General features: G+C 52.6%; 1 protein-coding gene across 7 annotated transcripts in view; it reads left to right on the top strand.

The window, feature by feature from the left end:
* The window catches only part of Col27a1 (collagen type XXVII alpha 1 chain), a 118,120-nt gene that overhangs the window by 69,424 nt on the left and 24,830 nt on the right, over positions 1-23,866 (top strand). For all 7 annotated transcript variants that reach the window (XR_009057966.1, XR_009057967.1, XM_057783559.1 and 4 more), the window contains 13 exons: positions 1,123-1,167; positions 5,784-5,837; positions 7,336-7,389; positions 7,622-7,675; positions 11,340-11,393; positions 13,102-13,155; positions 13,522-13,566; positions 13,641-13,685; positions 13,904-13,957; positions 15,511-15,564; positions 16,204-16,257; positions 19,923-19,976; positions 21,458-21,511. Coding sequence is in view for 5 of the 7 variants with exons in the window: in XM_057783559.1 (XP_057639542.1) it covers positions 1,123-1,167; positions 5,784-5,837; positions 7,336-7,389; positions 7,622-7,675; positions 11,340-11,393; positions 13,102-13,155; positions 13,522-13,566; positions 13,641-13,685; positions 13,904-13,957; positions 15,511-15,564; positions 16,204-16,257; positions 19,923-19,976; positions 21,458-21,511 (675 nt within the window). In the remaining 2 variants the exon portion in view is untranslated. The remainder of the gene's footprint in view (positions 1-1,122; positions 1,168-5,783; positions 5,838-7,335; positions 7,390-7,621; positions 7,676-11,339; positions 11,394-13,101; positions 13,156-13,521; positions 13,567-13,640; positions 13,686-13,903; positions 13,958-15,510; positions 15,565-16,203; positions 16,258-19,922; positions 19,977-21,457; positions 21,512-23,866) is intronic.

Here is a 23,866-nt window from a genome sequence, read left to right as displayed (position 1 = left end):
GTTGGGGGGCAGCAGGATGGGGGAGTGGATGACTGCAGTGTTGGGGGGCAGTGGGATGGGGGAGTGGATGAGTGCAGTGTTGGGGAGCAGCAGGATGGGGGGAGTGGATGAGTGCAGTGTTGGGGGGCAGCAGGATGGGGGAGTGGATGACTGCAGTGTTGGGGGGCAGCAGGATGGGGGAGTAGATGAGTGCAGTGTTGGGGAGCAGCAGGATAGGGGGAGTGGATGACTGCAGTGTTGGGGGGCAGCAGGATGGGGGAAGTGGATGAGTGCAGTGTTGGGGGGCAGCAGGATATGGGGAGTGGATGACTGCAGTGTTGGGGGGCAGGATGGGGGAGTGGATGAGTGCAGTGTTGGGGGGCAGTGGGATGGGGGAGTGGATGACTGCAGTGTTGGGGGGCAGCGGGATGGGGGAGTGGATGACTGCAGTGTTGGGGGGCAGTGGGATGGGGGAGTGGATGAGTGCAGTGTTGGGGGGCAGCAGGATGGGGGAGTGGATGAGTGCAGTGTTGGGGGGCAGCGGGATGGGGGAGTGGATGAGTGCAGTGTTGGGGGGCAGTGGGATGGGGGGAGTGGATGAGTGCAGTGTTGGGGGGCAGCAGGATGGGGGAGTGGATGAGTGCAGTGTTGGGGGGCAGTGGGATGGGGGAGTGGATGAGTGCAGTGTTGGGGGGCAGTGGGATGGGGGAGTGGATGAGTGCAGTGTTGGGGGGCAGTGGGATGGGGGAGTGGATGACCGCAGTGTTGGGGAGCAGCAGGATGGGGGGAGTGGATGAGTGCAGTGTTGGGGGGCAGCAGGATGGGGGAGTGGATGAGTGCAGTGTTGGGGGGCAGCAGGATGGGGGAGTGGATGAGTGCAGTGTTGGGGGGCAGCGGGATGGGGGGAGTGGATGACCGCAGTGTTGGGGAGCAGCAGGATGGGGGAGTGGATGAGTGCAGTGTTGGGGGGCACTCTTTGGTTGTTGCTAACCATTTGGATTCTTCAAAGCCAAAGTCTGGAGATGGGACTTCCAGTTCAGCCTCACCAATGACACCTAAGGCCACTTGGCCCTGACTACTTCCTCAGTGATTTCCATGTCCCGTCTCCTGTCCTGACTTTCCCTTTTCTATGTTCCTTTACAGGGAGAACCTGGGGATCCTGGACGGCCAGGGCCTGTGGGTGAACAGGTAAGTCAGGGATGGTGTCAACTACTTATGCCAAGCCCATTGCTAGGCGCTCACACAGTCCTTGGGCTGGTAACATACCAGAGCCAGGCCTCTCACACTCTCAAGAAAGAGAGGTCCCTGACTAACACGGTTCCTTCCTAAGGCCTGACTCTTGAATGCAAAAATTTTTGGTGCATTTGCTCAATGTGATTTCACCTCCTAGAACTGGGGTTAAATCAGAGAGTTCCTCAAAATGACTGTGTTCACTTAGCTAGAGAAATAGATCTGCTCTCCAGAGGCTCAAAATCCAGGCCACCCTGAGTTGTAAAGAAGGTAAAACTCAAACCAGAGGCTCCAGGCAGCTGGGAAGCAGGAGCAAGGTCTACAGAAGGAAGGTGGCCACTAGTCAGCTGGAGGGAGTTTGTAGCTCATCACCCTTCTCTACCAGTGAGAGCAGCGCTTCTGGGTGCTGTGGAGATGGTGACCTTGGGGCCTTCCTCCAGGCTTCAATGCCTCCTTGGGCTTAGCTTCAAGGCTCACAGGTAGAGTTGGGGGGATACTTTCCAGCCCTCTAGGTTCCTTGGGAGGGACTTCTTCAAGTTTGGAGGAGAAAGAGTAGCAGGGCTCAAAAGTATTCAGTTGTGCCTAGAAGTGCCATCCATGGCAAGAGACTCGTGTGTGACAGGCTTCCTCACAAGCCTGTGACATCTGCTGAGAGAAAGATAGGAATTAAAGTGGGGGAGGTCAACATGTCTGAAATCTTTCCAGTGCCATTCGAGCACATTCTGTGGGAAGCCAGGAGCTCGGGAAGGCTGCTGCTGCCTCCATGTATTTCCTGACTGGAAAAAAACAGCAAATTCAAGTTCATAGTTATGCTAATGATTGGCCTGGGGAAACAGATACTTAGAACCCTAGACCATTAGGACACCAGGATCCTTGGAAATCATTTATTTTTCCAGAGCCCTGATCGTCTTCTTGCGTTAGATACCTTTGCTAGGCTATGGAAGCCCGAAGACCCCTCCCACTTCTTTGAGTAGATTCAAGTGGATAAAGTTAAAAGTGAATGATTCTAAGACAGCCAATTATACTGAGATACATATAGAACATGGATCGACTTCTGAATTGATACCTAGCAGTCAGTGACTTCCATATTAAAATGTAATGATGTTTTGACATCTGTGTAGGATTGGTTATAGTGACATATAACCAGATGGTCACTCACAGATGTTTGATACTCCTAGACTGGTTGCATACACTGCATACATAGTATTTAAAGAAAACACAACATTTTGATGAGAGGGCAATGTGTGTGTATATGTGTGTGTGTATACACACATATACTATATATACACCATATATACATATACTATGGTATATATAGTATTTTTTTCTATTCAAGTTCCTGGACACTTCCATCCATAGAGGCTTACAGAATCCCCAGGTTAAGAAACCCTGGATTCTGGCCCATACTGGCAATTTGGGTCACAAACTTGGGAGGAAAAATGGGATCAACAGTATGTTCAAAAGGGGTAGTGTCTGAGCTGGGCCAAGAGGGGTTAGACACCTTGCCTGGAATAGCCGTGGCTCACTGGGACAGCAGAGCCCCCAGCTAGCTGTGGGTCTAGCGGCAGTCACAGACTGTGGCCGAAGGGCATCTGAGCTGAGATCAGCACTGGTTCCTGCACTAGCTGTAAGGCCTACAGCAACACCATCTCCTCTCCATGTGGCCACAGCAAACGGGTAACGTTTTCTGTTTTGTGCAGAAGCACGGGCTCCCCGGGAGAGATCCCCCGGGCTCACACCACAGGCCCTGCTTGTAATCACAGTAACAGCTTCATTTATTGCGCACCCATGAGGTAGCAGGCTCTACGCCAAACACTCGACACAAGTGTCTGCGGTCCCCCAGCAGTCCTGCGATGGGAGCTGTTAGCACTCCCATCTGGAAAATTAGACAGTTGAGGCCCTGAGAAATTAAATAGCTTGTCCAACCAAGATCTCATAGGCAGTAGCGTAACTCATAACTGACTCTGACTCTGAGAGACTCTGGATCCCAAGTGCTACCATCCCCAGAACTCTCGTGTTTATCTACCAGTGAGCACAGACTTTTTGTCAGGCCCTGTCCTGGGTGCTGGGGACAAGGTGTGAGCCCCCAAGGACAATGAGCATATCAGCTCCTACCCAGAGTGGTGTCTGATTCTCAGAAGCAAGCAGCCCATGACCAGCAGAACGCTGTGAGAAGGTGCGAGGTGCCGCTGTATCTTACCAGCTAGAGAGGAGCAGCTGTGCCCTGGCTTTAAGAGCTGATTCTCTGCTCCCCCATCAGGTGAAAGCCTGGAGCCTCTGAGACTACTGTTTTCCAGTTGACATCCTGCCAGATCAAAGCCCTCCCCACAAGGGGAGCACACCATGGAGGGACTCTGGAGGGCATGGTGTGAGGACATCTCTTACTCAGATCCATCTGGCTTCTTATTGTCGGCTTCTGTCTTCTAGGTCCTGACAAATAACAAATTTAAAGTAGCCATGAAATTCCTTTCTTGAGACCCATCAGGCAGGTCCCTTTCCACAGAGCCAGGCTCATTCCCTTCCCTGGTACCATTTACGTGTCTGGGTGCCTCCTGGTAGGAAGCTGTCCTAACCCTGTGCCCCTTGAAAAGCATCTGGGTCTTGAACAGTCAGAGCTATTAGGAGATTGGAGGAACCTTTATTCTTGTCAATCTCATTGATCCATGTAGACAGACCAATGTGTTCAGGTTCCATAAACCTGGAATCTGAGTATGAGTGACATAGAGTTCCACACACAGGGCTAGGTGAGTACATGCCACTGTCACCTTAGAAATAGCCTGATTTATTTATTATTGAATTATATTTATATATATTATATTATATATAATTATATATGTAATCGATACATTATTGAAACATATTGATGGAAACATATCATTGGATTGTTTGGTTTTGAAGTATCCCTGCCTGTCCTGGTACTTTCTACACAGCTCAGGCTGGACCCAAACTCGAGATTATGCTCCGGTCTCAGCTTCACAAGTAGTAGGATTATGACATGAGCTCTCATACCCACGCTTTTTTTAGGTGTTGCCAAGGGTCCTCCATGACATACTATCCATGGCCCATAGCTCGTACCGTAGCCCTTCACACCACCTCGGAAAGAGCCCCTGGGCAGAGACAGGCCAGGAGACTATCCTGTGGGTGGCAATGATGCTGGTCCACTCAGTCAGTACGTCCTTTGCTGTCCCCTGTGCTGGGAGGTGAATCATCTGAATCCCCAGCTCCACCCCCTTGGCTGCCACCACACTCATGGCCCCTGGGAGCAGCCGTCTTCAGGGAAGGAAGAACAGGCTTTGTGTGCTGAGCAGTGCTCTCTCCCTCCCAGCGCCCCAGCAGGTAGCCTGGCTTTCCAGCTCCTCTGTGCTGTTAACAACACTGGGTCTCACCTCACTTTGCTCAGAAGTTCGGCACAGGGAACAGATTTCACAGGACAAACCCACCCGTCCCCGTATGTCCTAATTCTTAGGGAAATGCCTGGCGTATATCTGGGATCTCCTAAAACTTCTTAAAGCCCTCCTGACCCATGCATAAACCCGCTGAGTATGCGTCTCAACAGAAGGAAGTGGGTTCCAGCCAGTGCTCCACCTCCTTGGAACTCTTGGCTATTTACCTGCCCTAGCCATGTGCACCCTTACCTGCTCAGGGCGGCAGCGAGACCACTAAGAGCAGCCTCTGGGACCCGGCACAAAGTAGGGTTAAAGAGATCCAAAGGAGATATGTATGCACACACGTGTGTGTGTGTGTGTGTGTACATGTTCGTGTCCATGTGCATATTTCTCTGTATGTATAATTCTGTGTATCTGCATGTCTATGTGTATCTGTGTGTATTTGTGTGCATGTGTGTTTGTCTCTGTGCATGTGTGTGTCATCTGTATCTGTGTCTGTGTGCATGTGTATCTGTGTTTGTCTTTGTGCATGTGTGTCTATGTGTATCTGTGTGCTTGTGTGTGTAAGTATGTCTTTATGCATGTTTGTATGTGCCTTTGTATGTGCATATCTATGCGTATCTGTGTGTCTCTGTGTGCATTGTGTATGTGTCTTTGTATATGTGTGTCTATCTGGGTGTATCTGGGTGCCTTTTTGTTCATGTGTTTATATCTATATGTCTGAGCGCATGTGCTTTCAGCAAAGAGAAGCCCTTCAGTGGAAACCTCCCCTTCCCAAATTCCACCCTGTCTCTAGTGTAGATGGTTAGGGTGTTCCTGTCTCAGTCAACAAGTTTGTTTGTCTCTGTAACAGTCCCAGAGCCCTCAAAGATGGAAACAGATGACCTCTTCCCAGCTCATCTCCCCCACTATGGTTCTCCAAATGTGTAGGGATCCCAGCCTGCTTCTGGCACGGGAAGAATGCTCGGCTCCCAGGGTTGCTGGCAGCAGCCCCACCGTTTGGTTCTCAAATCTGAACCATCTGGTGGAGCAGTGGGGAGAAACGGCAGAGGCCATGCCCTCCCGCGGCAGCCCCAGCTGTACAGTCACCGGATGCAGCTTGGGTTGGGGGTGAGTGTGGGAGGGCTGGGCCTCAGAGGAGACTCAGCGTGCCCACAGATTCACTAGTTTTTCTTGTGTCCTCCCCAGGGACTTATGGGATTCATTGGTCTGGTCGGGGAGCCTGGAATCGTGGGAGAGAAGGTAAGTGAGCACCACAGAGGCAAACCCTCAGAGCTTGCATTTTTCCATCCAGAGAAGAGCCAGTGGGCCAGTGAGCTGCGGAGACTGCACCACCTCCCTCTGGTTCTGGCATCCCTTGCTCTCCAAGAGCCTATGTCCCTGTCCTTGTCTTCACCCATAAGCACAACCAGACTTTGGTGTGGCCATCAGTTGATGCTGGCCTGGAGCTGCCTACTGGCATCACCCAGTTCCCGTAGCAGTGGTTGGGGTAATTCTTCAGTGGACAGTGCCTCCAGTGCCTCCATAGCCCCTGGAAGCTCCATCTGACAGCAGGAGCGGTGGCTGGCCCAAGGCCACCCGTATTATAAATGACAGAGCTGGGATTAGAACCCTGGTCCATCCCGGAGGCCACACTTTGCCAACTCAGCCCCTCAGCCAAGTAGAAGTCTGTGGCTTCCCTTGTCTGTCTTGGGGCCTCCTGGCCTTGCAGACTCACGTACGTCCCTCTTCCTCATTTCCTAGACCATCTGGTCTCCACCTGCCTCCCACTCTCCTCCTGCCCCTTCACACTGTTTCAGAGTAGGTAACCATCACCAAAGCTGCAGAGTCTCTACCGGAGCCCCTCCCCTGCCCCCAGTGCTCTCAGCTTATGTATCCATCCCACAGCATCAAAGCCAACTCCGGTTCTATTGCTTAAGTTTCTCACGTCCTTCCTCACCTATGGACCCTGGCTTTGGGTGGGTTTCCTCTTCCCGTGCCCATCCACCCATGTCCTTTCTGCCTGGGTCACTTGTCGGGGTCCTTCAAAGGTAATCTTTTTCCTTCATCACCAGCTGGTCACATCCCCTATGACAGGGTCTAGCACTGTACCCCAACACCTGCCACCCATACCTGGTCCAGGATGCATTTTTCTAGAGGTCCCCATCATCCCCTGCCATGTCGGGTATTTTGCGTTATGGGAATTGATTTGTATCTTCTTCTCATGGTTTCATGCATAGTAGTGTCAGGACACAGTGGGTTCTTAACTGCTTTTTACCTGAAGAGGAGGAATAGACCTTGCAGAAACCGAGACAGGATGGCTGTGGCCTTGCCTGCTGCCTCTGACTTTGCAACCTGTTTGAATTGGTCCAGAGGACATGAGTGATGTCTGATTATCTGGTGTACCATCGGGGAGGAGGATGTCCGTGAGCAGACCAGGAGGATGTCCATTTAGCAAGCCCAGTCCCGGGGTGCCAGGCCTAATGAGAACCACGTGACATGGGCCAGGATCAAAGAGGTGATGCAATTATTGCATCCTTCACCGGGACGATCCTGGCCCAGGGACGTGTGCTATTGCTCTGTCAGAGAAGGCTGAGGTTTTCTGCCACTGAAACTTACTTACCTGATGATGTGAATGAGCTGAGAATGAGTCCATAGACCATTGTCAAGCTCCTCACTCCCTTTGGGTCCCTGTCCCCAGAGAGTCCCACAGCCGCTGAGCCCCAGCCATGACCTATGTGCCTTGCTGTCTCCTACACAGGGAGACCGTGGAGTGATGGGACCCCCAGGTGCACCTGGACCCAAGGGGCTGATGGTAAGGAGTACATCTGCATCCTCTCTCCTCTCCTGGCATATCCTCAGGGGTCAGTCTCGTTCCCTTCACAGACCATATGCTCCAGACACCCAGGAGGCCATCTCTCTGAATCCCTGGCCAGGCTTGGCTTTTGACCTCCTTGTCCTGGGTTGGAGCTGATCCCCTGTCACAGAGCTGAAGGGGATATGGCACCTTCCCCAGCTGACTCTACATCTTTCTTCCTCCTTGGCAGGGCCATCCCGGAATGCCAGGTGGTATTGGGAGCCCTGGAGAGCCTGGATCCCGGGTAAATAAAACTTTCATCTCTCCTAAGCACAAACCCATCGAGTCCAGACCTCAAGTCTCAGACCTGGGTGGGCTCCCAGACAGAACCTCTTCCCTGAGCCTATATTTCGTTCTTGTGAAATCTAGAGAATGTTGTGAGAGTGCAGATGGGACAGGGCGGGGCTGAGGCTCTGTACAGGGGAACGCGGGAGCAGCTTGGTTGTGTCCCCCCTCCACAGTCCTTTGAGCCGGTGGAAAGGTGTCCCTGGGCAGAGCCACCTCTGGAGGTCACAGTCACATGTGGTTTTGTTTGTTTGCTTGGTTAGTTGGTTGCTTTTGTTTGTTTTCTGCCCTGATCATGAGAGGGAAAAGCCACAACTGCCTAGGAATTCGGGACTGGCACTTTGATGGAAAGGAGATGGAGGCGGAGAATGGTTTTCAGCCCAGGGGTCCAGCCGCAGTCCCGTGTTCAGAACTGAAGCCTGAGCCCAGCAGTGCTTAGGGTCTGCCACCAAATTCTTCCCTCTGGGCCTGGGGAGATGGTTCATCTGGTAAAGTGCTTGCTGGGCAAACACTAGGACTTCAGCTAGGTGTGGTGAGCACCTGTGCCACCTCCCCGGCTGTAGGGAGGTGGAAACAGGAGGTTCTGAGGGGCTTGCTGACCTGCCAGCCTAGCGGAGTTATCACGCTCCAGATTCAGTGAGAGACCCTGTCTCACAATAACAAGGTGGGGAGGAGGAAATCCAGAACTGACCTCTGGTTTGCACACATGCATGCACACATGTCTGTGTGCACCTCCACACATGAGGCCTCCTCTGCCTCAGTTTCCCCACCTGTCAGTCAGCATCATGCTACCATCACCATCGTGGCAAGAATCAGCTAATATTCCGTGTGCTGTTATGCCCGAGCCTCTCATAGATGGCACCAGCTACTGGTGTGATACAATGTTTGTCACAGGGATGGCGTCTACCGTTGGATATCATTCCTGCTAATTGTGTGCCCATCTCATAGATGGCACCAGCTACTGTGTGATACAATGCTTGCCACAGGGATGGAATCTACTGTTGGATACCATTTCTGCTAATTGTGTGCACATCTGATGAACATTTTCCCATTAACATCTTCACTCTGTACTCTGAACTCAGCCCCAGCCCCACACCTAGGTCTAGGGAGGCAGGTGGGAAGGACCTTGGGCCTGCTGAGGACCCTATAGGGTCCTGTAGGGGTGAGGGACATCGATGAGGACACTGAGGCTCACTAAGGTGAGATGATTGCCCGAGACCTCACAGCTAGTGGCCCGGAACTGGGTCCTGCTGTGGTGCTTGGATCCTTTGAAGAGTTTAGCTTATCCATGTGGAACCTGTCTCTTGGGGCCTCAGAGAATGTGCTACATGCCTTCTGAGAGAATATTCTAGAAAACAGACTGTCTTACTCAGGCTGTCCCTGTCCCCACCAACTGCCTGCCAGGTCTGCCTTCTTACTATACGAGCCTGGGCTGCCCCACTGGCTCTCACGGGGTCAGGCTGCGTGCAGGCTCTCACTTCAAGCCCCAGCAGTGGTAGACTGTGTCTGTGGAGGACAGCAGCTATGTCTGCACCTCAGGTTTGTGGGAGCAGCAGGGAGGATCTGGCTTCTCACTGGGATCCAGAGTAGGGTGCGGCTGCCCCTCTCTGAGAGGGCTCCTGCTTCCATCACAGGGTCTGGCTGGCTGGCACAGAGGCCAGAGAGTCTTAAGCAGTTTGCATTCATGAGTCCTCACCCTAGAAGCTTTTATGCAACGCTGGGTATATAGGTATATAAAATAGCTCGACAGGTGAATAGCCATGGATATTACGTCATCCAGAGATTCTCTCTGAGCACCTTTGGCACCTGAGTCATTTCACCATCGTTAAGTATGACAGCTTGCATCCCACCAACACGGCAGCACTCACTCACTTCTACAGCTTGGCTGACTGTTTGATACTGCCGTTCCTCAGGCATCCTCACTGCTTTGCAGAGGTATTGTCAGATGTTTTAAATTTAATCACCAATGCTGAAAATTCTGCTTTGCATAAATATGTAATAAAAATGGCAGGAGTGTGTTTGGAGCCATTCAGAAACTGCTGGGAATGCTGTTCTAACTCCAAGTCAGATTCACTGAATGGTTTGTTTTTAGGGGAACTCAAGTCAACAAAGCCATTTTAAAAATCAAAATCCTAATACAATCTAGGATATGCTAATTTGATACTTCTGTGCTGAAGATGGTGGTAGGAAAACATTTGAAGTCTTTGTTTTCCTTTATTGAAGCGTTCCATTTCTGTAAGGGCAGGAAACAGTAAAAGCACTGCAGTTCAGAACAGGCAGTCGAGCCCAGGCATTGTAGGCGTGTGTAGTGCGGTGTGTTGTGTGGTCACACAATGCAACACAGGTGTGTGTAGTGCGGAGCGTGTGTGTTGTGTGGTCACACAATGCAACACAGGCGTGTGTAGTGCAGAGTATATGCTGTGTGGTCACACAATGCAACACAGATGTGTGTAGTGTGGAGTGTGTGTGTGTTGTGTGGTCACACAATGCAACACAGGCATGTGTAGTGCAGAGTGTGTGTTTTGTGTGGTCACACAATGCAGCACAGGCGTTTGTAGAGCGGAGTGTGTGTTGTGTGGTCACACAATGCAACACAGATGTGTGTAGTGCGGAGTGTGTGTGTGTTGTGTGGTCACACAATGCAACACAGGCATGTGTAGTGCAGAGTGTGTGTTTTGTGTGGTCACACAATGCAGCACAGGCGTTTGTAGAGCGGAGTGTGTGTTGTGTGGTCACACAATGCAACACAGATGTGTGTAGTGCGGAGTGTGTGTGTGTTGTGTGGTCACACAATGCAACACAGGCATGTGTAGTGCAGAGTGTGTGTTTTGTGTGGTCACACAATGCAGCACAGGCGTTTGTAGAGCGGAGTATGTGTTGTGTGGTCACACAATGCAACACAGGTGTTTGTAGAGCAGAGTGTGTGTGTTGTGTGGTCACACAATGCAACACAGGTGAGCACAGTCAAAAAATACCTCTCATTCACAATCTGTTTGATTTTAAATTCATTTTTGGTTCATTTTATACATTCAGAAACCTCTAAGTATTGCCAATTACTTTCTCAGCCTCCACATTCGTTATGTGAGCCCAATGGACTCTCGGGCCACAGTTTAAGAGACTGAATTAGGCAGGTCTTTAACTTGTGGCAACTGTCCTGCCTCAACAACCCTAGGGTATGAATTAGAGGTGTGAGCCACTACACCTAGTCCAGTCCTGCCCCTTGGTCTCTGCCTCTCCCCTGTCTGTCCCACTCTGACCTCACAGACTCCTCCTCCATCCTCAGGGCTCTTAATGCCTGGGGTAGTGGACACCTATCTAGGGCTGTGCGTGGGTTTAGGTGGGGATGAGGAACAGACCTCGAGTCCACCTTCAGGAGAGAAAGGACACAGGGATTAGAGGAGACGCTTGCCACACACATCACCATCTCCTCTCACAGGTGACTGTGAGATAGGAAAATGGTTTGTCCAGGGAGTCCCTGCTCACCCAGACAGGCACTTAGTCAGTCTCAGGGTTGTCACTTGCCGGGAGCTTCTCCTAGCAAGCCAGAGTGCCTACTTCTGAGCTCTACGACAGCTGGTTTCCCTCCCCCACCATTGCTTCTAACTGCCCTCTCCTCCCCACAGGGCCCTCCAGGATCTCGAGGTCCACCAGGCATGAGGGGCGCCAAGGGACGCCGGGTAAGTGAGAACGCTTCTGCTCCTGTTGCCTGCCTCACTCTGAGCCGTGAAGTTCCTGTAGCACGGGCCAGTGGCCAGGCACATCCAGAATCTGATGCTGGAAGCTGAGCCCAGCCATCCTTCCCTGACTGGGCCGCCACTCCTACTGTGTGAGATACCACTGGAGGCAGACACCTGGGCCAATAGGGCAGGCCTACGCCCTGCCTGGCCTCGTGAGGCAGACACAGGGTGCACACCCAAAGCTAGCCGCTGAGCGTAGCGGGAAACCACAGAGGTTGAATACAGGTCTGAGTACAGTAGCCAGGGGTATTCGCCAATGCTTTGTGTTGTCTGCCATGTATTTGACTCTTGGTACCACCCTGCCAGGGAAGTGCTGTTTCCCTCAGAAAATGCCAACACAGACAGGTTATGACGCTTGCCTCGGGCTACACAGCTGGGAAGTGGTAGAGCAGAGATTTTACCCCGAGAATCTGCCTCTCAGACACACTGAATCTAGTCTCCTTTGCAGTTAAGGGGTAAGTGGAGTGATCTCCTACCTACTGGTGTGAAGGTGCCAGGGCATGTGGCCTCCTTGGAGAGGAAACAAGATGGTGGAGGTTGTCCAAGCCACTTCCTACGTGCCATGTGGGTTCTGATACCATTCTCATCCTGCAGGGTCTGGTTTTAAGACACCCCCTGAACTGGACCCTAGGCTTCCTATCATAGGAAGGCCCTCCCAGGCCACAAGGGAAGGAGGGTAGCTGGAGGACCTTCAGAACAGGCTACCAAGTACCATATCCCTCTATAACAGGGCACAGCCAAGGTGGCTGGTAGCCACTGTCTCTTCCCTCCCCCTGACAGGAGGTATGGCTCCTCTTTCTCTATGCCTCAACCCTGGCTTCCAGACTTTGTGCCCATGGACAGCCCACTCCATGGACAGCCTTCTTGGAAGGCAAGCCTAGAGGTCCTGGCGTGATACCTTCTGTGGCAGGGAGTATACTCCCGTCCAGATGAGTGGCGACCTCTCTGGCTTGGGCTCCAGTTCTGCCCACCCCTTTACCTGCTAACCACAGGGGGATTAACAGGCACCTTGCTGGCTTGGGCTCCAGTTCTGGCCCCCTGTTACTTGCTGGCCACAGGCAGCTCCATGTCCGTTTGTCTTTCTCTGTGACTGTGTCTGCTGCTTTTCTCCTAAAAAGGCTTGGATCTCAGGCAGGGTCATCAGTGTGCTGTGTGAATCAGGCCTCTGAGCCTCCACTTCAAGGACTGTGCCCTTCCAGGGAGGTGTGAGCTTGTGCCACACACAGAGCCCCAAACCAGGAGTATCTCTCGGGCCCAGCTCCACCTGTGACCTGGGATGCCCCACCCCTCCTGCCTGCATCTCCCTAAAACCAGGTTGTGGGGTAGTGAAGGAGAAAGAGGCAGTAAACTGAGGCCCACTGTGGGAGCATGGCCACAGGCTTCCCTGCTAAAGCAGCCTCTACATCTGGAAACAGGCTGGTTGGTGGCACCCAGGACACTTTAGACAGAATGACCCATACAGCCATTGCATTTAGGGTCTCTAGCTGATTCTCCCAGGTCTTTGAAGAGCCATCCAAGCCGTGGCTGTGTGTGGAAGGGGAGGAACAGGGAAATCCAGAGGCTTGAGGCACGCTCACTCTCCTGGTTCACAGCCCAAGGGAGACCCCTGCTGTCCAGTTCCCTGTGCTGGAGTCTTCTTCTTTTCCAGGGCCCTCGAGGACCTGATGGACCAGCTGGGGAGCAAGGGTCCAAGGGCCTGAAGGTACAGACTTCCCGCTGGGGTTTCCCTCTTGCCCCTGGCCCCCTAAAGTAGCAGAGAGACCCTAGAAGAAGTCAGGGCATGTTCCCAGCAACTCATTCTGTCACGGCCCAGCCTCCTGGAGCCCAGACAATGAAAGCAAAGGAAGGCCATTGTTACATAGCTCTGCAGTTCCCTTCCGTGGTGACTGTGGCAGCCATCCCCTTGGCAAATCTTAGGTATGCCCACAGGCAGTGTGTTGGGTAGGACATCTGACCTCTGAGGTGCTCTCCTCTCTGAAAGTGTCCCCATGAGGCCTCGGAGGTCCTCTCCTCTCTGAAAGTGTCCTCATGAGCCCATCTCCCACCTCCCATGCTCTGCTCCTCACAGGGCCGTGTGGGATCTCGGGGCAGACCTGGCCAGCCTGGACAACAGGTATGTGACAAGTCCCTTGTCCTTCCTCCATTTGTTGTGACCCATGCCTCTAATAATGTCCATTGTGTTCCCAGGGTGCAGCTGGTGAGCGAGGCCACTCAGGTGCAAGAGGCTTCCGTGTAAGTAATGTCCATTCTGGACTTCTCAAGCTGGGGCTTCGGGGGCAGGTGGAAAGATCACCGTGAGTTTTAGACCTTCGTGGGAATCCCCAGGTGCCCTGTGGCCTCATCTCAGCTATAAGCACGGAACCTGGACACACCATAGAACTAGCCTAAGGTCAAGGGGATGGGCTTAATGGAGAAGCTCTAAGAGATTAAGGTCACCTGCCTTTCCACAGGGCATCCCTGGCCCCTCAGGCCCTTCAGGTGCCAAGGGCCTCTCAGGAGAACCGGTAAGTGTCTATTCTCCTCTCTCTCTCTCTCTCTCTCTCTCTCTCTCTCTCTCTCTCTCTCCTCCCATATCTCCCCATCTCTCTCTGCCTCTCCCCCTCTCCTCTGCCCTGGAAGTTCTCTCACCGTCTGACTGTAGCAGGGACTGTTGGTTAGGTAGATAGATGGGAAGGGGAGGAAAAGACAAGGCTAGGCATGGCCTGCAAGGATGGAGAGCTTGACCCTGCATGCTGGTGTGAGTCTAGTGTTGGCTGGACCCTGAGTTCTGGTGTGAGTCGAGTCTTCTCTGGGCCCTGAGTTCTGGTGTGAGTTGAGTCTTGGCTGGGCCCTGAGTTCTGGTGTGAGTTGAGTCTTGGCTGGACCCTGAGTTCTGGTGTGAGTCGAGTCTTCTCTGGGCCCTGAGTTCTGGTGTGAGTCGAGTCTTGGCTGGACCCTGAGTTCTGGTGTGAGTCCCGTCTTGGCTTGCTTGACCACTGGGTTTGTTACTAAAGGGGATGGCTGATTCACCCTTGTGGGAGGATGGTGAAAACAGCCCAAGGAATGTATAGAGTGGGCACTTAGCACCCAGAAAGGCAGAAGGAAGGTGGGGAAAAGGACCTTGTGAAGTATGGGAGGAGATAAGGGAAGCCATTGACACATGGCTTGTCCTTCAGAAGATGTCCCAAGGTGTGGGTTTGGGGAGGCAGAGATTCTAGGTGTCCCCAGGGAGGCTGCAGGGAGCCAGACAGCTGGAGATCTGGAAGAGCCTTTGAACCCTGGATGACGAGGGAAAGTTGGGGGTAGTTAGGGGTAGTTGGGAGTAGTTAGAGGTAGTTGGGGGTAGTTAGGGGCAGTTGGGAGAGTTAGGGGTAGTTGGGGTAGTTAGGGATAGTTGGAGTAGTTAGGGATAGCTGGGGGTAGTTAGAGGTAGTTGGGGGTAGTTAGGGGTAGTTGGGGGTAGTTAGAGGTTGGGGGTAGTTGGGGGTAGAGGTTGGGGGTAGTTAGGGGTAGTTAGGGGTAGTTAGGGGTAGTTAGGGGTAGTTGGGGGTAGAGGTTGGGGGTAGTTAGGGGTAGTTAGGGGTAGTTAGAGGTTGGAGGTAGTTAAAGGGGTAGTTGGGGTAGTAGAAGTAGTTGGAGGTAGTTAGGGGTAGTTGGGGTAGTTAAAGGGGTAGTTGGGGTAGTTAAAGGGGTAGTTGGGGTAGTTAGAGGTAGTTGGGGTAGTTAGGGGTAGTTGGGGGTAGTTAGAGGTTGGAGGTAGTTAAAGGGGTAGTTGGGGGTAGTTGGGGTAGTTAGGGGTAGTTGGGGTAGTTAGGGGTAGTTGGGGTAGTTAGGAGTAGTTGGGGAGGGCAGAACAGGAGAGGACTCAGTTTGCATTGTAACAAAGGTGGGGCGCAGCAGTGCTGGGGTACAGTTTGATGGAAATGGGTGAGGAGCAACTGTATATGGTTGGAGGTAAGGGTGAGTGTCCTCTCTTTCGGGTACCATGCCAGTCTGTATGACCCACCCCCCATAGCTCCCCACATGTGGGAGTCCAGGGTGCCTTCCCCTAACTGTCTGTACATCTGTCTGTCTCCAGGGCTCTCAGGGACCTCAGGGGCCAGTTGGTCCTCCAGGAGAGATGGGACCCAAGGTGAGTGACAAGGAGCCCTGGTTTGTCCTCTACTGCTACTGGGGCATTGCAATCCTCCTGGTCAGCAGTCCCACCTGATGCTTGATCCCTGCTCTGGTCTGCAGAGATGGTCAGGCTGGTGTTGCAGAGTAGAGGGTGGTGACCCTACAGGGCATGTGGTGAGGGGCTGGGAGCCTGCGTCACATGCTTCCTGGGGGACCGACCTACCTTCTGCCTTGCTTGAGACTGCACCCTGGTACAGAATCATGAACAGAGACCCAGCCTGCTGGGGGTCCCCTTCCCACACTCAGCACCTTGGCCCAGTGTCAGGAAAAAGCGGGGGAAGCCAAGGCTTGCCCCATCGTTGGCCTCCCCACAACCCCATGCAGATCTTGGACTTTCCTCGTATGTCTGCCAAGGGCTCCTGTGTGGTAAAACCACACTCATGGGCAGGCAGAAGGTCCAGCAGCTGCTGGGTAGTGTGAGGCTCTGCCAACCTGCACCAAAACACACAGTTTTGCCAAGAATCGGAAGCTGCTGCCTAAGCCCACCTCTGTCCTCCCTGTTGTGTGACCTGAGCATGTCCCTTGCTCTTTGTGGGCCTTTGCTCACCTGAAGCGCCGTCCCTTGTTCCAGATGAGACTTGACTTTTTCTTGCAGGGTCCGCCGGGTGCAGAGGGAGAGCCTGGCCTTCCTGGGGACTCTGGAATGAAGGTGAGACAAGATGAAAGATGGGAAAATGACTTGTTGACACCAGTTCCAAGCTGGCAGCCTCGTCCTCTCCCTGGAGGAGAAACAGGCCTTTCTTGTGCTTGGGATAATGGGGTCTCTGTCCTGGCGAGGGGGTGGTCACAGCAGAGTCCCCATCCAGGACAGAGCCTCTGCACTGTCACCTGCCCAGCTATGTTTTCTCTGGCACCTGTCTCGTTCCCCCATTGGGACATTTTCCCCTCCCGGTCTCCCTGATACATCAGAACTTCAGCACAGGTGAAGGCACCTGTTGATCCCTGGCCCTAGGGAGCTCCCATCCCATCCCATTCCGCTTCTGCTGTTGGAGGACCCTGCTAGCCCTGCTCGCCCTGCAGACCCGAGAGCCCGGGAGCACCTGCCAAGGGACTGCAGTGCTGTCACTCTAAGAGAGCTGAACCAGGCCTGGAGCTACTGGCCTGGGCTCAGCTCTGCCTCCTTTCCTCAGGCAATAAAGAAAGCCACCTAGGTATGAAGTGCCACCCACATGTAAACTGTATTGGACTGGCTTGTTCCAATCAGGGCTGGGTTGGGGCCCCAAGCTCTTGTTCCTAGGGTCCAGACACCAGCGGGGAGCATGGCATGCAAATCCCCATGAGGGTGCTCTTTGGAGGCCTTCAGGGGCGGGGTACAGGCATTCTGGCTTCCTCCTTGTTTAGTTTCTTACCAAATCTCAAAGAAGAGGAAACATGATGTTCAGCAGAACTGCCTACAGCCCAGGCTTCCCTAGCCATGCTGCCCACTTTAGCCCTGAGTATGTCACTGGGGCTAGTTTCTGAAAGACGACACTGTTTATTCAGGGTTCTGCCAAGGGCCGGTTCATTTGCATGAAATGTGTTTAGAACAGCATGAGCAGCACCTGTGGCAATGATGGCAGTGACAGTGGTGGTGCAGTGATGGTGATGGTGGTGATGCAGTGATGGTGATGACACAGTGATGGTGATGCTGTGATGGTGATGGTGGTGATGCAGTGATGGTGATGGTGGTGCTGTGGTGATGGTGGTGATGCAGTGATGTAGTGACAGTGATGCAGTGATGGTGATGGCAGTGATGCAGTGATGTAATGGTGGTGATGTAGTGATGGTGATGGCGGTGATGTAGTGATGGTGATGCAGTGATGGTGATGGTGGTGATGCAGTGACAGTGATGGTGGTGATGATGATGCAGTGATGTTGATAGTGGTGATACAATGACAGTGATGGTGATGACGCAGTGATGGTGATGCAGTGATGGTGATGGTGGTGATGCAGTGATGGTGATGGTGGTGATGCAGTGATGGTGATGGCGGTGATGCAGTGATGGCGATGGTGGTAGTATGGTGATTGTGGTGATGCAGTGACAGTGATGCAGTGATGGTGATGGCAGTGACGCAGTGATGGTGATGGTGGTGATGCAGTGATGGTGATGGTGGTGGTGGTGGTTTGGTGATTGTGGTGATTCGGTGATGCAGTGACAGTGATGCAGTGATGGTGATGGCGGTGATGCAGTGATGGTGATGGCGGTGATGCAGTGACGGTGATGGTGGTGGTGATGATGCAGTGATGGTGGTGACGCAGTGATGGTGATGGTGGTGGTGCAGTGATGGTGATACAGTGATGGTGATGGAGGTGACACAGTGATGTGCTGGAGGTGACACAGTGATGTGATGCAGTGATGGTGATGATGCAGTGATGGTGATGCGGTGATGGTGATGGTGGTGTTGCAGTGATGTGCTGGAGGTGACACAATGATGGTGATGCAGTGATGGTGATGTGATGGTGATGTGGTGATGGTGTTTGTGACAGTAGTGATGCAGTGATGATGGTGATGCAGTGATGGTGATGCAGTGATGGTGGTGATACAATGATAATGATGATGGTGTTGCAGTGGTGATGAGAGTGATGACGTAGTAACAGTGATGGTGGTGATGCAGTGATGTTTGTTGGTGGAGGCAAAGAGTATATATAACTCTATACTCTTTTCTCTCTCTCAAGCATATGTACATTTATCCAACATTGTGACCTATTTAGAGGTTTATTTTTGTTTGAATTTGTCTTTATTGCATATCTGTAATTATTTTTTGACCAGGAGCGCTTTTTGTTCCAAATGATAAGCAGGCATGGCTAGGACCAACTCTGCAGCCCTGCCAATTGGCCCCACCTGTTCAACGTGGTGGAGGCATGTTCACTGCCTCTGAGACTGCCATCCTCACCACCTCAACTCTGGGAAGCACCGTGTAACATATAAACCCTTTTTATCTGAGTAAAAGTTGAATCTGCCATGCAGCTCAGTGTGCCACCTGGAAACATCTCTGTGTATGATGACAGGAATCAGCCACACTCTCCTGCCTGTGCACTCCTAGCACACTTGATCCTGCTGCCTGCCCATGCAGGGGGCGCTGAGCCACGGGCATGGTCTCAGCTACAAATCCTGAGCGGGCACACAAGCACCCGGGCCCACAAACCCCATTTAAGTGCTCTGTAGCTGGACCTCCTGAAAGAGTCAGAGCCATTTGTGCTGGCGAACCAGGAAGCCGCAGCATGGTTTTTGCTGCTAATGCTGAATCAGGAAGACTTCTCTTAAGGAGCTTTGGTGCTCCTGCTTGCCACCAGCAAACAGAGCCTGTCTAAAACAAACAAACAAACAAACAAATAAACAAGCAAAAATGCTGGCTACCAAGAAGCCTTGCTTAACTCTGTTTTTTGTTTTTGTTTTGTTTGTTTGTTTGTGTGTGTGTGTCTAGAATTCTTTTTTAAAGCTCTCTCAGGTTTTATATGGATATAGTCAACCACATTGGTATGCCAATCTGTTGGTGGAGGCTGCACATTCATTTCCCGGCCGACCCAAAATAGTTACACAGAAACTGTATTAATGAAATCACTGCTTGGCCAATCACTTAAGTGTATTGCTAGCTAGCTCTTGTATCTCAACCCATTTCCATTATTTTATATTTTGCCACGAGGCTCGTGGTTTACCAGTAAAGTTTCCAGGCGTAGGTCCCCTTCGGTGGCTGTTACATGATGTCTCTCTGACTCTGCCTTCTTTCTTCTGTCTGCTTGGAATTTCTGCCTTGTTCTGTTCTGCTAATCCACTGGATGAAACAGCTTTATTCATTAATCAATAAAAGTGACACATACACAGGACTTCCCACATCAGATGGTGACGATGAGATTCCGCGGTGGTGGGGTTTCTGATGGCGAGGATGCTAGCAATGGTGGAGGTGGCGGCCATGCAGTGATGGTAGTAATCATGGCGGCAGTAGTGGGTATGTGGTGATGATGAGAGTGGTCTGCTGTTTGTAATGGTAATGGTGCTTACGGTGATGGTGGTGGTAATATAGAGATGCCGGTTGGGATGGTAGTGATTGGAATGCTGACTGTGATGGCGATGGCGGTTTTGGTGTTCTGGGTGCTGGTAGTGATGGTGGTGGTGGGTGAGGGTGGAGGTGGTCCTGCTGCCTAGTGGTGGAGAATCCATGGCCAGGACTTACTCGGAGCAGGGGTTTGGGCTGATGTGTTGTTGGAATTTCTTTATTGTTCTCAAGAAGTAACTTTCCCCAGCTTCTCTAGTCCTAGTCAACATTGGAAGTAAGAACAGCTGGCTGGGAGGCTGAGGCTGCCTTACACACACAGCTTTTGTTTACCTTTTCCTAGGGTGACCTTGGACCTCTGGGCCCCCCTGGGGAGCAGGGCCTCATTGGGCAGCGGGTAAGTGAAGTAGATTTTCCTTCAACAGCTCCCAGTCAGTTGTGAGCAGTGGGCAGGAGAAGCGTGTGGCTCAACCCCAGGGCATCTCTGTGAGCACTCCGGCCTCAGGGCTGGCCTCCACACTGCACTTGCTGTCCTGTGATGGCTTAGAGGACCATTAGCAAGGCCCGCAGTTGAGAAATCAACTTTCCTTGGATTAACCTGGGGCTTTCAGAAGCGTTTAGCCTCCAAATGCCTCCCTTCAAATGTTTCTTCAAGAACTGTTCTGCAGTTAGCTGCCATTTCCCCGAAGAAGCCCACATGATTTCCTTGTTCTAACAAGCCCCATGAGACTCCCTTGTCTACCTCTGTGCCCCTACCTGAATGTGGACCTCTGGGCCATGTAAGGACACAGCAAGGATCCTTGGCACCTTACAGATGGGCAGGAAAGGTCAAGAGCGAGGAGAGTTCACGCAATCACTCTTCAGGCCAGGTCCTCACCTAACCTCCACATTTTCCATCTTGTCTTCTTTATGATACTTCACACTCCCCATGCCGAGTCCAGAGACTCCAGAAAAAGGCCAGGGAGAGAGGAAGGTCCCAGGGCAGAAGAGAATATGAGAGCTCAGAGTCTAGAAAAACTAGCCGTGTGTGGCCACCAAGCTTGTCACTTGAGTCTGCTTCAAAGGCTGTGTTAAGAAAGGTCCTGAAGCCCCATCCATCTAGGCGCAATAAGTTAGGCAGACATGCACTCCCCTAACGCCCACTGTGTGTCAGACATCTTTCTCACAGTCTGGGTGGGAACACTGAATGAGTAGCGGAAGGCCTGACTAATGGTGTTCGGGTAGATTGATTATTGATGTCTGTTATGGGTACAAAAGGAGCAGGATTTACTCATTTGTCACCCTTTGCTATCCCTGCAGCTGCCGATCTGGCTCTCCTCCTAACTCTGACTCTAGACATCTCTGAATTGTAAAACCCGAGGGAGATGCAATTTTTAGGCTGACAGCTGTTTGGAGAACTGGGGCCTTTCTAGAGCCAGGAGGACCAGCAGGGGTGCTAGATGAGCCCTTGCATTTTTAGCATCTTTCTCAAACTTGCCCACAGAAGTCCATGAGCTGGCTTTCATTCCTTGTAGGAGAACAGGGCTCCAGGAGCACTTACTCCAGCTCCTGAAGGAGGTCTCAGGTGGCTACCACCCATCCGGGGTCAGCCATGTTTTCCAGATAAGAAGCAGGCACCTTTAGAGACAAGATTCTGCTTGAGGTCACACAAACATTGATGCTGAGGTTAGCCTTTGTCAGAACCTGTGTTCACCTCCCAAACCACACTGGCTTCCCCAGTCTAACCCATGAACCTAGGTGTTTGGTTTATGATACTCTGTCCCCCAAACATCCACTTGTTCAACTCCTGAGAACCCATGGGTTCCTGACCCCACCCCCACCCCCGGGGGGGGGCCTTGCACCCTTACCCAGTAATACCTCCCTGTCTTTTTCTACCAGGGAGAGCCAGGCCTTGAGGGAGACCTTGGCCCCATGGGGCCCGATGGGCTGAAGGTGAGTTGTGATCTGGGAATGGCTTCTGTCTCTTCTCTAGTTCCCATAGAGTCCCAAGAGACCAGTTTTCCCTCTGTGGAGGACAGTGCGGAGGGTCAGCCGAGCCAAGGCTGTTCGTGTTCTACCTACCCTCTACCAACGCCCATGGGGCTTGGCCTATTTTCACTGTGGGTCTTCTTTGCTCCCACGAAAACACCAGGTTCTGTCAGCTAAGCCCGGCCTAGTCTGGGGCTTTGATATCCCTTTCCCTTACAAACTTTTTTAAAAATCTGAAAAGTTTGGATCACCATCAGAGTCTTTGAGCTCCACTCAGGAGGAACTAGTCTCAGGGGTTCCGGGTACGATGCTGAGGAACTAGTCTCGGGGTGTCGGGTAGGATGCTGAGGAACTAGTCTCGGGGTGTCGGGTACATGCTGAGGAGCTAGTCTCGGGGTGCCGGGTACGATCCTGAGGAACTAGTCTCGGGGTGCCGGGTACGATGCTGAGGAGCTAGTCTCCGGTGTCGGGTATTATGCTGAGGAACTAGTCTTGGGGTGTCGGGTACGATGCTGAGGAACTAGTCTCGGGGTGCCAGGTATGATCCTGAGGAACTAGTCTCGGGGTGCCGGGTACGATGCTAAGGAGCTAGTCTCCGGGTGTCGGGTATTATGCTGAGGAACTAGTCTTGGGGTGTCGGGTATGATGCTGAGGGACTAGTCTCGGGGTGCCGGGTATGATCCTGAGGAACTAGTCTCGGGGTGCCGGGTACGATGCTAAGGAGCTAGTCTCCGGGTGTCGGGTATTATGCTGAGGAACTAGTCTCGGGGTGCCGGGTACAATGCTGAGGAACTAGTCTCGGGGTGTCGGGTACAATGCTGAGGAACTAGTCTTGGGATGTTGGGTATGATGCTGAGGAACTAGTCTCAGGGTGCTGTGTACGATGCTGAGGAACTAGTCTCCGGGTGTCGGGTACAATGCTGAGGAACTAGTCTTGGGGTGTCGGGTACGATGCTGAGGAATTCCTCTCGTGGGTGCCAGGTACGATGCTGAGCTCTCTATTGGTCTCTGTTGTTGGTACTAGAAGACTACAGTCTTCAGACAAGGAAACAGACTCAGAGAAGTTAAAAGGCTATCTGCATATCCAATACCCAAACCAAGGCCTTTCTGGCCCCAGAGTGCCCTCTAACTCTGCTGTACTGGACACCAATTCTGAAAAAGAGGGAAAAATGAGTCTTGCAGGAAAGTAGCGAGGCGCGGGTTCAGAGTCTGGCTGTGAGCGAAGGATCAGTGGGTCGCAGGTGCCTGGGGGGTACTGCCGCGCCCTATGGGAGCTATAAGCTTGCACCGGAGCTGCAGGCGGGTCCTGAGCCCTCCAGGCCTTGTTCCCGGCTCCTTCTGAGCCTTTCTCCTCAGGAAGGTTTTCTCTGGGTTGACCTGCACCACGTCCAAGGAGACTGCATGTCCCTGCCCTAAGGGTCCCCACTAACCTGCCTTCCACAGATCTCACATAAGCACCTCCACATTTCTGAGTTTCAGTTTCCCAAACCCAGAACTAGGTCCTCGTGCCCTGCCTTCCCCACAGCTGCCCTGGGTCCAGAGAACATTTTGCCCCAGGTACTTTGCCAGCCCTTCTGTTTTCCTTGCACGTGAATGAGCGCCCCCTGTAGGCTACTTATCTACTTGCTCTTAGCCCCGGCTCTGTGCCTCCTGGTACAACGGTGAGGGGAATCTGTTCGGAGCCCTCCTTGACCAGGTGCTGGCCAGACCCAGCGGTGGTGTCAGTAGACCTAATGGTGCCAATCACAGGACTTGCTGAGAATGTGCTCATTCAGGCAGCTCCAGCAGCCTCGCACGGATCCCCACTGGAGAAACGGTGGGGCCTGGGGCCTGGGGCCTGGGGCCTGGATGGCCACTTTCCTCCTGGGGACAGGAGAGCAGGTCCAGGCTTTCAAAGTTTCCTGACCTCTGCTTTTCACCACTCTCGCCTCTGGCTGCTACAGTCATGCCTTTGTCCTTGGGCTGGAGTGGCCACTCAGATGTCCGCACCCAGAGTGCACGTAGGTGGCTCGCCTTCCGCTTCTTCAGGGGACGCAGCACTTCGCGGTGCACTCTTGTGCAGGAGTGCGTGGTAGCAGCCGCGGTGGGCAGTCACCCGCAGTTCACACTGCCAGGGGCCGTTCCGGATGACGTGCCCAGGATCTCCTATTCCGTCTTTACGTGGCCCAATCGACTGAGCTGGGGCCCTTCTGGATGACGTGCCCAGGATCTCCTATTCCGTCTTTACGGGGCCCGATCGACTGAGCTGGTCAGAATTGCAGTTATTGAGTGCATTTTGAGGATCGAGACCCAAGTAGGAGGGAGACTGACCCTGAACTT

This window comes from Chionomys nivalis, chromosome 11 (genome assembly GCF_950005125.1).
Source record: "Chionomys nivalis chromosome 11, mChiNiv1.1, whole genome shotgun sequence".
NCBI lineage: Eukaryota > Metazoa > Chordata > Mammalia > Rodentia > Cricetidae > Chionomys > Chionomys nivalis.
Note: the sequence above shows the minus strand (reverse complement) of the source record. Positions and strands in the feature narration are given on the sequence as shown.